Source organism: Heptranchias perlo, chromosome 5, assembly GCF_035084215.1.
Source record: "Heptranchias perlo isolate sHepPer1 chromosome 5, sHepPer1.hap1, whole genome shotgun sequence".
NCBI lineage: Eukaryota > Metazoa > Chordata > Chondrichthyes > Hexanchiformes > Hexanchidae > Heptranchias > Heptranchias perlo.
The window spans coordinates 23,580,119-23,592,332 of NC_090329.1; the positions used below are offsets into that span (position 1 = coordinate 23,580,119).

At 44.8% G+C, this 12,214-nt stretch overlaps 1 protein-coding gene across 2 annotated transcripts in view; it reads right to left on the reverse strand.

Annotated features, from left to right (window-relative positions):
* Nucleotides 1-12,214, reverse strand: part of lyst (lysosomal trafficking regulator) — a 258,955-nt gene continuing 246,741 nt past the window's right edge. For both annotated transcript variants that reach the window (XM_067984126.1, XM_067984127.1), the window contains 4 exons: nt 8,754-8,851; nt 6,108-6,264; nt 3,869-3,940; nt 1-1,354 (listed from right to left, as the gene is read on the reverse strand). In XM_067984126.1, the coding sequence (XP_067840227.1) occupies nt 1,216-1,354; nt 3,869-3,940; nt 6,108-6,264; nt 8,754-8,851 (466 nt within the window). In that variant the 3' untranslated portion in view covers nt 1-1,215. The remainder of the gene's footprint in view (nt 1,355-3,868; nt 3,941-6,107; nt 6,265-8,753; nt 8,852-12,214) is intronic.

Consider the following 12,214-nt stretch of genomic DNA (forward strand, 5'->3'; position numbering starts at 1 on the left):
TTCTCAGATTATAGTTAATTTAATGTTCAAATATTCATCACAAATACTTTGTACAGATTTATAAGGAATAGAAGTACAAAAGACAGCAAATGCTCACTTTCAAACTCTGAGGAACACTGGTTTCATGAATTTTTAAATTAATTTAAGTTACATGTTCGCTAAAGTTTTAAATATCAGCAAAACAATTGACAAACTAGCTCCTCACTTCCTGCAAAAACTTGCAAAATGCACATTTTCCAACTCTTTATTTTTAAATATGATTAAGAACAGTACTCAAAAGACAACTTTCAGAGGGAAAGTGGCAGCCTTAAAGTTGGGAAAATGTGCCCTCCAGTTTAAATAAATGGTCATGTATTTAACACGAGTGGGTAACAGCCTAACCACAAACACCCTAATTGACAGAAGTATTGTATCTTCAATAAAGCCAACATAATTTTCTGTGTAGAAATTCTCGCATCCACTCACTTTAAGACGCTATATTTATCCTTTCATGCAATCTGGTAAGCGCTAGCCAAATAAATCCTTATCACTCAATTTGGGGTCTGCTCAATGCTTGTTATAAAAAGTGACGGGCAAGGAACAATCTGCATCATATCAAATTATTACAAAGACAGAATCATTTTTGAGGAAAGGTGTGAGAAATGGCAGCACTTGCAAAGGAGAACTGTAAACATTCAAGGCAGTCGTAGATAGATGCTGCGTGCACAAACATCGGTTTAAGGTGCTTCTACATTGTCATTCCATGCTCCGTTAAGTAACTGGTTCCGTTATTCTTGTACCTCATTAACCTGCTTGGTCTCATGCGCATTGTATGCGAAACTTAATGTAAATTCTGAAGTAGAAAATATTGCACTCTGTAAAGTTAACAACATTGCATAATTTACATCAAATTTAAATTGGTGTAACTGAGTTTTAGTTTGCCAGTTACGAACTGACAGTACTTTGAAGGACTGCATATGCAACTAAGTCAAGGATTCCCATCACGGACAGGAAAGTAGCAGACTGTAACTATGAAAACTGCTCCGCTGATCTGTTTCCATATTTCATCTAGTTGCTTGGGGGAAACTACCTGATCCTTTTATGGGCATCCGTATTTAGAATATTTACAACTGGGGAGGACGACCCTTCATTTTCCCCATCTCCCCCCTACCCCGAGAGCACTGGAGGCTCGGCACGTGCACAGTGACTGGTACAAACAAATCCAAGGGTTAGTCTTTAGCCAGCAGCATAACTGCTTAGGAAGGAATAAAACATGGGTAGCTTCATCCGCTGTTGGTCCTTACGACACCAGGCTATCACAGTGCCGTCGCTGTTTGCTGTGTAGAGGTGATGACCATCGCAGGAGAATGTGAGACTGTAGGATAGAAGGGAGAATAAAACCATTACAAACAAGGGCGCATTTATCAAAAATGTGCCAGATGTTTAACTCAGGATTTTATTTGTCATTTGTCTTCTGACCTGCAGCACAATGAAAATTCTAACTACAAATGTATCTCATTTGCCTCTCCTGCAGGATATTGGCTCCTTGTTGCAGTCTGGTTCCACAAAGACTGACTGCCCTCTAGTAACTTTTAATGGTGCCACACTCATACTGCATTTACATGGCAAGTTTGCATCGGTGTGTAGTGATTTTGCTTTGCACGTCCGCTGAATTTTCGATGTAACTTTGCAGTCAGGGTCCGGAGTGAAGCAGCGGGAGGGCTCCCTGGAGGAAGGAGTCTCGCCCCCTGCATGGATATGACTGCACAGAACATAAATCCATTTTACAAACCTAGTTTAGAAAGTGTTTAGGCAACATGGACTTGCTGGGTACTTTTTAAACCTACCTGACCTTAGTTTAAATGTTTGGAAGTGTCAGCCATGGCTCAGTGGTAGCACTCTCTCTCTCTCTCTCTCTCTCTCTCCTCTGAGTCAGATGGTTGTGGGTTCAAGTCCCACTCCAGGGACTTAAGCACATAATCCAGGCTGACAGTCCAGTGCAGTACTGAGGGAGTGCTGCACTGTCAGAGGTGCCGTCTTTCGGATGCGACGTTAAACTGAGGCCCCGTCTGCCCTCTCAGGTGGATGTAAAAGATCCCACGGCACTATTCGAAGAAGACCAGGGGAGTTCTCCCCGGTGTCCTGGGGCCAATATTTATCCCTCAACCAACATCACTAAAAAACAGATTATCTGGTCATTATTGGATTGCTGTTTGTGGGACCTTGCTGTGTGCAAATTGGCTGCTGCGTTTCCTACATTACAATAGTGACTACACTTCAAAAGTATTTTATTGGCTGTAAAGCATTTTGGGACATCCTGAGGTTGTGAAAGACGCTATATAAATGCAAGATCTTTTTAGAGAGTGGGGATTCCCCCATCATGCTGTGAAAGTTTACATATCTAGCTGTTGGGAGACACATCTGAGCATGTGTTTATCCAGGCATTGCAGAGTTCTTTCCTGAGCACGAGTGTTAGAGTTCCAGTCAGATAGGCACCAAACAATGAAAGCACAGTTCAGCCTGGAGCCCATACTGCAGCTATAGGTGTCAGACTGATAAACGCACCCAAAGGCCTTGCTGTACCTGTTGGTGAATTTTGAGACTGAAGTAGGAGAAAAAATGAATATTGAGATTCAGGTCAATGTGCGTCTCACACACATCTGGTGGATGGTTGAATATCAACACTGACAAAGACCTGGAAGCAGGTCACCTGCATGTTTTCTTGTGTTACATTGGGATCGGGATCGGTGAGGGGGCGGGGGTAAATGAGGGAGAATCAAAGAGAGAATAAGGATGGCACAGAAGGGGAGGATTCGTGATCTTGCCCACAATTCCCCTCCATACACCCAGAGGCACTGAATGGAGGCTACACACTTCTTCACTGGGATTGAGAGAAGGAATCGAAAGGCCAGTCACCTCAAGCCACTCTCATGAGGCTGAGGAGTGGGATTAAAGAAGGGCTGGTGGCAGATCTCCAGCCTGTGGTCTGAGGTGGAGAAGGTGCATGGGGTGGCAGAGATGAAAGAGAGGGAAGGGAAGGAGCAAATAATTACCCCACTGCAAAAAGGAAAAAACAAAATTAAATGTGCCAATTATTGATATAGGAACCTCTTGGATGCTAGTCTGTATTTCATCTTACATTCTATACACATTTGCTCCATAAGATCAGAGTTCAGCTTCACTACATTCGGACTGTATGTTTTCTGGATAAGCAGCTGACAACAATTGAAACAGTAACTCAGCAGTCAACGGTCACCAGTGTTTTACTTCTTCCACCAACAGTTTGTTGATTTGCCAATGTTAGATAGGTTTTTGAACATCAACAATAACTTGCATTTATATAGCGCCTTTGATGTAGTAAAACGTCCCAATACGCTTCACAGGAGTGTATTCAGACAAAGGTTTGACACAGAGCCACATAAGAAGACATTAGGACAGGTGCAAGGAGGTAGGTTTTAAGGAGCATCTTAAAAGGAGGAGAGAGAGGCAGAGAGGCTTAGGGAGAGAATTCCAGAGCTTTAGCCTAGACAGCTGAAGGCATGGCTGCCAATGATGGGGCGATTATAATCAGGGATGCGCAGGAGGCCAGAATTGGAAGCACAAAGCTCATCTCTTGGCCACAACCTGCCAAAAATTGGTTTGTCCTTGTCCATCCCGATGAGACCAAGCTAAAAGAGCTTGGCTTTTGGTCCAAGTCCATTCCTAGAGTGTACTGTAATCTGGACATACACTGCACACTTGGGGCTACATTAATACTGAATGTGGCACCACCCACACTGCACAACATAGATGAATGTGTCTATGAGAAGGAAATTTATGTAAATTCACACTGAAGAGTGGTTGATTTTTCACTGTGAGTGTGCATGGAAAGTATTTTTCTCAATCTTACCTGACAATAGGCCGGTTTGACTTAGGGAATGTAATTTCTCGAACAGGCTTCAGATCCCATGTACTCCACAGTCTGAATGACACAAAGGTTTTATATTATGTCAACTTGTCATTTTTTACACGACAGTAAACAACTGCCCAAACCCATGTGAGAAAAAGGAGTTTAGTGGGTCCATAGATGAAAAAACAAATGAAGCATTAAAGCAGTTTTATAAATTAACTACAGGTACTAACAGGTAGTGACTATCAGTGATGCTAGTGTACAAAAGCTTAATGTGCTCGTATCAAATTTCTCATCTGCTTTTTTAATGGAAGTGTTAACCAGTTTATCTTAAACAGATTACCAGTTCTACGAAAACATCAAAGAGAGGAATTTGACATGAGCGTATTAAGTATTCGAACAATAACACTGCCGGCAGCCTTCTCTCAAATATACAGCAATACTTTTCATTGAAACGTTCAGCTTCCACTTTGGGAAGTTTCGGGGGCACGTTGTCATTCATGAAAGCTCGGCCCCTTAATAGTCAGCAAGTTGTTCAATTCTAAGTGAAGTGACCTCATCCCTCTGACATCACAGAGTTCAAACACATGGTTGTACTGAGGTCAGAAGGAGATGAATGTTGGTATGCAGTATATGACTTGGGATCAAATGAGATGGAAAGATTTATCTTGTAGGGTATCCTTCACATCCAGGTACAGTGGTATAGTGGTTATGTTACTGGACTAATAATCCAGAGGACAGGAGTTAAAATCCCCCCAGGGCAGTTTGAGAATTCGAATTCAGTTTTTAAAAATCTGGTGGCATTGAAAGTGACCATGAAATTGGGCGACAGGCTGCTCCTGTTTATTCAGATCAACAGCGCACTGACATATGTATCGCTGATCACCAGCTCACTCAGATTTCCCAGCTGCCGATATGGATATTACAGGCTGTGCTTGAGTGTGTTTTTAAATTTCATTCACTTGCTCTGTTCCAGCTCATTGCACAGGACTCTTTTTAACATTCTGGAATCTTCCATACAGATGACACATTCTAACCAACACAGCTGTGCTGTTGTAAGCATGGTACCAATAGTTGTGATCTTGACACTCAAGGATCTCACAACTGGTAATTTTGCCCTTTTGTGTATTGGTGTCAAAGGTTAATGTGCTGAATGTGACCACAGTAACATGCCCAAGACTCACCCTACCCTGATACAATGTCCTCAGTGGGACCACCAACCCTTCAGCATTGCAAGTTGCAGTACTGTCCACAGGTCTCTGTAACTTGGTGAACAATCAAGAAACATTTCTGTCAACACCTCAACTTCTCCCTTAATGCCTCACTGGATTTTACACCTCCCCCCACCAACCAAATGTGCTGCAGGCCAAGCTTTTTATGCACTGTAAACTATTCAAACTCAGTTTGGTGGGGGGGGGGGGGGGGGAGGGAAGGGACTCCCATGGGAGGATTCAGCACAGCACAGCCCTTACCCTGAGGAGAGTCTGCACTAAGGCTCTGCTCACTCCTATTTTTTGAAAATCAAGGACGTAGAATAATCTTCCGCGTGCCCTGTGAGAATGGGCCACAAAACACACTTTGCACGAGTGTGTACACACTCAATGCAAATGTCAAGCGCACAGGTAAAGAGGTGAATTTGTGGGTGATATATTAGTCAAAACTCCCATTGAGTTCCACCCGGGGAGCCAACACCAAGTGTACATTTCAGGTAAAGCAGGAGTAGAGGCTGGGAGATTATTGGACCAGGACACGCAGATATGATTCAGGCCCCATTTTAAAGTCATACATTCTGTCCTTACTTTTATATTTTCACTAAAGGAAAGCTAGATAAACACAAGAGGGAGAAAGGAATAGAAGGTTATGCTAATAGGGTGAGATGAAGAGGGGTGGGAGGAGGCTCATGTGGAGCATAAACACCAGCATAGACTATTTGGGCCGAATGGCCTGTTTCTGCTACCACTGGTGGGAGGGTGTAATGACAGTGTGACAAGTTTACATGGGCAGGTTCCATTACAAATTTGAACACAGGAACTTAGCATGGAAAAAGTTGACAGGAAGAGACTTTAGATTATTAATATATTACAGATATGCTCAGACTATTGACTTGGTGGAGTAAACTGCACAGTTTTTATTAAGCAAACAGATTAGTTTGTGCCGAATCCTAGGCATTCTATTTCCAGGGGAGGTTGATGCACAGAAACAGACAGCTGTAGCTCAATTATAGCAGTACATTACTGACCTTACTACGCCATTTTCTAGTCCTCCAGCAATCACGTTGACAGATACACCTTCAGGTTGATTGGAAAAAGCTACAGAGCAAATTATTTCTCGACAGTGCACATGACCACTGAGATCTCCATTTACTGTCCATAGCCTCAGGTCACTGCCACCACCAACTGAAAGAAAGCACAAGGGACAGTCATTCTTCGGCATAATTCATGATACAGAGGACAAACTGCTGTCTTCATTAGTACTACAAGATTTACAAAAGTAGCTGCTGGGAGGGAAACAAAGGGGAAAGTTGGGAGAAAATAAAGAGCTTCAACTATGAGTCAGTCAACAGAAAACCAATTTTTATTCCAAGTTGATGATTTCTATATTCTGTACTTTTGTTACTTCATTTTTTTTTAAAAAGGGTATTTTGTTTGGTTTCTTCCTTTCTCTTCCAGGTGGTCCCCTTGCCATCTCAAGCTGACCTGACAACACTTGACATCTCACCACAGTAGTGCAGGGATCAAACCAACGCCCCCCCCACTGCCATGGCGCAACAGGTGGTGTCAGCTACTTACCTCACTTTCATTTGTGAAATATTTCTTTCGTGGTACAATCACAGAGTGGATCCTTGCAGCTGCAGCAGGTGCTGAGCTTTTTAAACTGGTGCAGGTAGGTTACTTAAGAAGTTAAACAGCACAAACTCTTCAAATTAAATTTACAAGGACACACTGAAGGAATGGCTCACAATTATAACACTAAACAGGAAGAGGTTGTGTGCCTGTCCAGTTAAAACTTACCTGGGCATCCTTCCAGCATTCAATTCTATGACACAAACCCCCCACTTCGTGTGCACTGGATATAATTCATAGAATCATAGAAATTTACGGCACAGAAGGAGGCCATTTGGCTCATCGTGTCTGTGCCACACGAAAAAGAGCTATCCAGCCTAATCCTACTTTCCAGCCCTTGGTCCGTAGCATTGTAGGTTACGGCACTTCAAGTGCATATCCAAGTACTTTTTAAATGCGCTAAGGGTTTCTGCCTCTACTACCCTTTCAGGCAGCGAGTTCCAGACCCCCACTGCCCTTTGGATGAAAAAAAATTCTCAACTCCCCTCTAATCCTTCTACCAATCACTTAAAATCTATGCCCCCTAGTTATTGACCTCTCTGCTAAGGGAAATAGGTCCTTCCTATTCACTGTACCTAGGCCCCTCATAATTTTATACACCTCAATTAAATTCCCCCTCAGCCTCCTCTGTTCCACAGAAAACAACACCAGCCTATCCAATCATAAGCTAAAATTCTCCAGTCCTGGCAACATCCTCGTAAATCTCCTCTGTACCCTCTCTAATGCAATCACATTGTTCCTGCAATGTGGTGACCAGAACTGTAGTCAGTATTCCAGCTATGGCCTAACTAGTGTTTTATACAGTTCTAGCATAATCTCCCCGCTCTTACATTCTATGCCTTGGCTATTAAGGAAAGTATCCTGTATGCCTTCTTAACCACCTTATCTACCTGTCCTGCTACCTTCAGGGATCTGTGGACATGCACTCCAAGGTCCCTCTGTTCCTCTACACTTCTCAGTACTCAAATTGGCAGGATGTGACTAGTGATGTCCCACAGGGATCTGTGTTGGGGCCTCAACTATTTACTGTATTTATTAATGACTTAGATGACAGGCTAGAGAGCCATATATCCAAATATGCCGATGACACAAAGATTAGGCAGCATTGTAAGCAGTGTAGATGGAAGCATAAAATTACAAAGAGATATTAATAGATTAAATGAATGGGCAAAATTGTTGCAAATGGATTTCAATGTAGGCAAGTGTGAGGTCATCCACTTTGGACCTAAAAAGGATAGATCAGAGCACTTTCTAAATGGTGAAAAGCTCGAAACAGTGTAGGTCCAAAGAGACTTAGGGGTCCATGTGCATAGATCATTAAAATACAGAAAATAATCACAAAGGCTATCTAGAGGACTAGAATACAGAGGGGTAGAAGTTATGCTACAGCTATACAAAGCCCTGGTTAAACCACACCTGGAGTAGTGTGTTCAGTTCTGGGAACTGCACCTTAGGAAGGATATATTGGCCTTGGAGGGAGTGGAGCCGTAGATTTACTAGAATGATACCTGTACTCCAAGGCTTAAATTACGAGGAGAGATTACACAAACTAGGGTTGTATTCCCTGGAATTTAGAAGATTAAGGGGTGATTTGATCGAAGTTTTCAAGATATTAAGGGGAACTGATAGGGTAGATAGAGAGAAACTGTTTCAGCTGGTTGGGGAGTCTAAGACTAGGGGATATAGCCTAAAAATTAGAGCCAGGACTTTCAGGAGTGAATTTAGGAAATACTTCTACACGCAAAGGGTGGTAGAAGTTTGGAAAACTCTTCCGCAAACAGCAGTTGATGCTAGCTCAACTGTTAATTTTAAAATCTGAGATTGAGAGATTTTTGTGCCATCTCCCAGCTGCGGTAGGGAGGTGGTGCCAGGGGGAGGAATCAGAGGGGAGAGTCGCACCTGAATAGTCTCTAGAACCTCCTAGTAACTGGCTAAAGGGGACCGATGGTATCCTGGGAGCAGGCCATGTAACATCCCTCTCTGGTCACTTTGCTGCTTTTTTGACACAGTCTGAATAACAGGCAAGGCTCCGTTCTGCTTACCCGAGTCACAAACAGTTGCACTGTCACCAGTTGTCTCACTTGTAGAAACTGCTGTCACTGGACTTTTATGTCCAGTTAAACTCTGAACATAACACAACCTGCAGGACAAAGAAAACAGACAGGAGCACTCAATAGCTGTAAATAACTACCACCCAACTCTCAGACAACAATATTCACAACACAGTTTTAAAAAAAATTCATTCATGGGATGTGGGCGTTGCTGGTAAGGCCAGCGTTTATTGCCCATCCCTAATTGCCCTTGAGAAGGTGGTGGTGAGCTGCCTTCTTGAACCGCTGCAGTCCGTGTAGTAAAGGTACTCCCACAGTGCTGTTAGGTAGGGAGTTCCAGGATTTTGACCCAGCGACGATGAAGGAACGGGGCTATATTTCCAAATCAGGATGGTGTGTGACTTGGAGAACATCATGCAGGTGGTGTTGTTCCCATGCGCCCGCTGCCCTTGTCCTTCTAGGTGGTAGAGGTCACTGGTTTGGGAGGTGCTGTCGAAGAAGCCTTGGCAAGTTGCTGCAGTGCATCTTGTAGATGGTACACACTGCAGCCACAGTGCACCGGTGGTGGAGGGAGTGAATGTTTAAGGTGGTGGAAGGGGTGCCAATCAAGCGAGCTGCTTTCGAGCTTCATGAGTGTTGTTGGAGCTGCACTCATCCAGGCAAGTGAAGAGTATTCCATCACACTCCTGCCTTGTGCCTTATAGATGGTGGAAAGGCTTTGGGGAGTCAGGAGGTGAGTCACTCACCGCAGAATACCCAGCCTCTGACCTGCTCTTGTAGCCACAGTATTTATGTGGCTGGTCCAGTTAAGTTTTTGGTCAATGGTGACCCCCAGGATGTTGATGGTGGAGCATTTGGCGATGGTAATGCCATTGAATGTCAAGGGGAACTGGTTAGACTCACTCTTGTTGGAGATGGTCATTGCCTGGCACGAATGTTACTTGCCAGTTATCAGCCCAAGGCTGGATGTTGTCCAGGTCTTGCTGCCTGTGGGCACGGATTGCTTCATTATCTGAGGGGTTGTGAATGGAACTGAACACTGTGCAATCATCAGCGAACATCCCCATTTCTGACCTTATGATGGAGGGAAGGTCATTGATGAAGCAGCTGAAGATGGTTGGGCCTAGGACACTGCCCTGAGGAACTCTTGCAGTGATGTCCTGGGGCTGAGGTGATTGGCCCCCAACAACCACTACCATCTTCCTTTGTGCCAGGTATGACTCCAGCCACTGGAGAGTTTTCCCCCTGATTCCCATTGACTTCAATTTTACTAGGGCTCCTTGATGCCACACTTGGTCAAATGCTGCCTTGATGTCAAGGGCAGTCACTCTCACCTCACCTCTGGAATTCAGCTCTTCAACTCTTCTACCACAGCAGACACTTTATATATACAAAATATTTGTGAATGCAAAACGTAAACTGCTACTGGATGTCAACACAATAGTTATACATTGAGAGAATCCTTTGTGCCTATCTATTACATATTAAAAAGTGTACAGTCACAACATACCAAAGATATAGCCCATGTACTGTGAGCATAACATTGTGTAACCTAGAGCAAAAATAAGGAATCCACCTTTGGAAACACACAAAATGTAAAAATACACAGAGGACTTCAATAAAATCTGAAATCTGAAATAAAAACAGAAAATGATGGAAAGAGAAACTCTCTGCTTCTCTCTTCACAGATGCTGCCTGACCTGCTGAGTGTTTCTAGCATTTTATGTTTTTATTGCAGATTTCCAGCTTTTGTTTTAAAATCTGCAAGATGCTTGACTTCCAAAAGGTAATTCAAAAGCCAGTTAAAGAGTGAGCTCAAAAGCACCTGTGATCAGGCATGGTTGAATGTGGATTCAAAAAAGAGACCATGCTGAACTCAACTCATGTCGGAATCAGCAAGATAAACTCCAGAGGAAAAGAAAATTGCTTGAAGGAGCCCATCTTCCGCTGAAGTAAAATGCAGAACCCTCCCCCCAACCCAGACGAAACAAAAATGCGCATACAGGAACCCTGCCCACTAAGGCAAACTCATCATCCCTCCCCCTCCACAGAATGAAAAGTCTCAGTGGAATCCCCTCCCCCCCACGGCTCCCCTTCCTCCCCTCCCTCCCCCCTCCCCGTTCCCCTCCCCTCCCCCCTCACCGCTCCCCTCCCCCCTCACCGTTCCCCTCCCCCCTCACCGTTCCCCTCCCCTCCCCTCCCCTCCCCCCTCACCGTTCCCCCTCCCCTCCCCTCCCCCCTCACCGTTCCCCCTCCCCTCCCCCCTCACCGTTCCCCTTCCTCCCCTCCCCCCTCACCGTTCCCCTTCCTCCCCTCCCCCCTCACCGTTCCCCTTCCTCCCCTCCCCCCTCACCGTTCTCCTTCCTCCCCTCCCCTCACGGGGTCCCCTTCCTCCCCTCCCCTCACGGGGTCCCCTTCCTCCCCTCCCCTCACGGGGTCCCCTTCCTCCCCTCCCCTCACGGGGTCCCCTTCCTCCCCGTCCCCTCCCCTCACGGGGTCCCCTTCCTCCCCTTCCCCTCCCCTCACGGGGTCCCCTTCCTCCCCTTCCCCTCCCCTCACGGGGTCCCCTTCCTCCCCTTCCCCTCCTCTCACTCCTCCCCTTCCCCTCCCCTCACTACTCCGCTTCCTCCTGTTCTCCTCCCCTCACTGCTCCCCTTCCTCCTGTTCCCCTCCCCTCGCTGCTCCTCTTTCTCCTCCCCTCTGTTAAAATTCTCTTCCTGTGTGCCCGCAACTGTTTTTCATTCAGTATCTCTCCACAACTGAAAGACAGACTGTCAACTCTGTAGCTTAGGAATTGTAGGCACAAAGCAGAAGTCCCCCCCATTCATTGGTACAGACTGTCGATGGTCCAATGCTGCAAGAGTGTTGCTCCTCTGTCTGAACACAGCTTGTTTAGGGAGTCTCTCTTAATTATCTGCCAATTAAACATTCTGTTAATTAGCTTCATCCTTCTAAACAATAAGTCCCTTTGATACATACGCTTCATATCTCCAAGTGCCTTGTCTGAAGCCAAAGAAATGCTTTTTAACTTGTGACGTTGTAACTGCTGCTACCAATGATAAATTCTTGAAGGGCTTGCATTGGTAATCAGTTCCCCACCTTATAGAGGACATCTTCACAGACATATTGGGTGGGATATGAATGACTTAGATATGAGGTTGGTGCCAGAAGACTGGAGAATTGCAAATGTTACACCCTTGTTCAAAAAAGGGTGCAAGGATAAACCCAGCAACTACAGGCCAGTCAGTTTAAACTCGGTGGTGGGGAAACTTTTAGAAACAATAATCCGGTCCAGAATTAGCAGCCACTTGGACAAGTATGGATTGATTAGGGAAAACAGCACAGATTTGTTAAAGGCAAATCACGTTTAAATATACTTTTTTGATGAGGTAACAGAGAAGGTAGATGAGTGCAATGCGGTTGATTAGTGTATATGGACTTTCAAAAGGCGT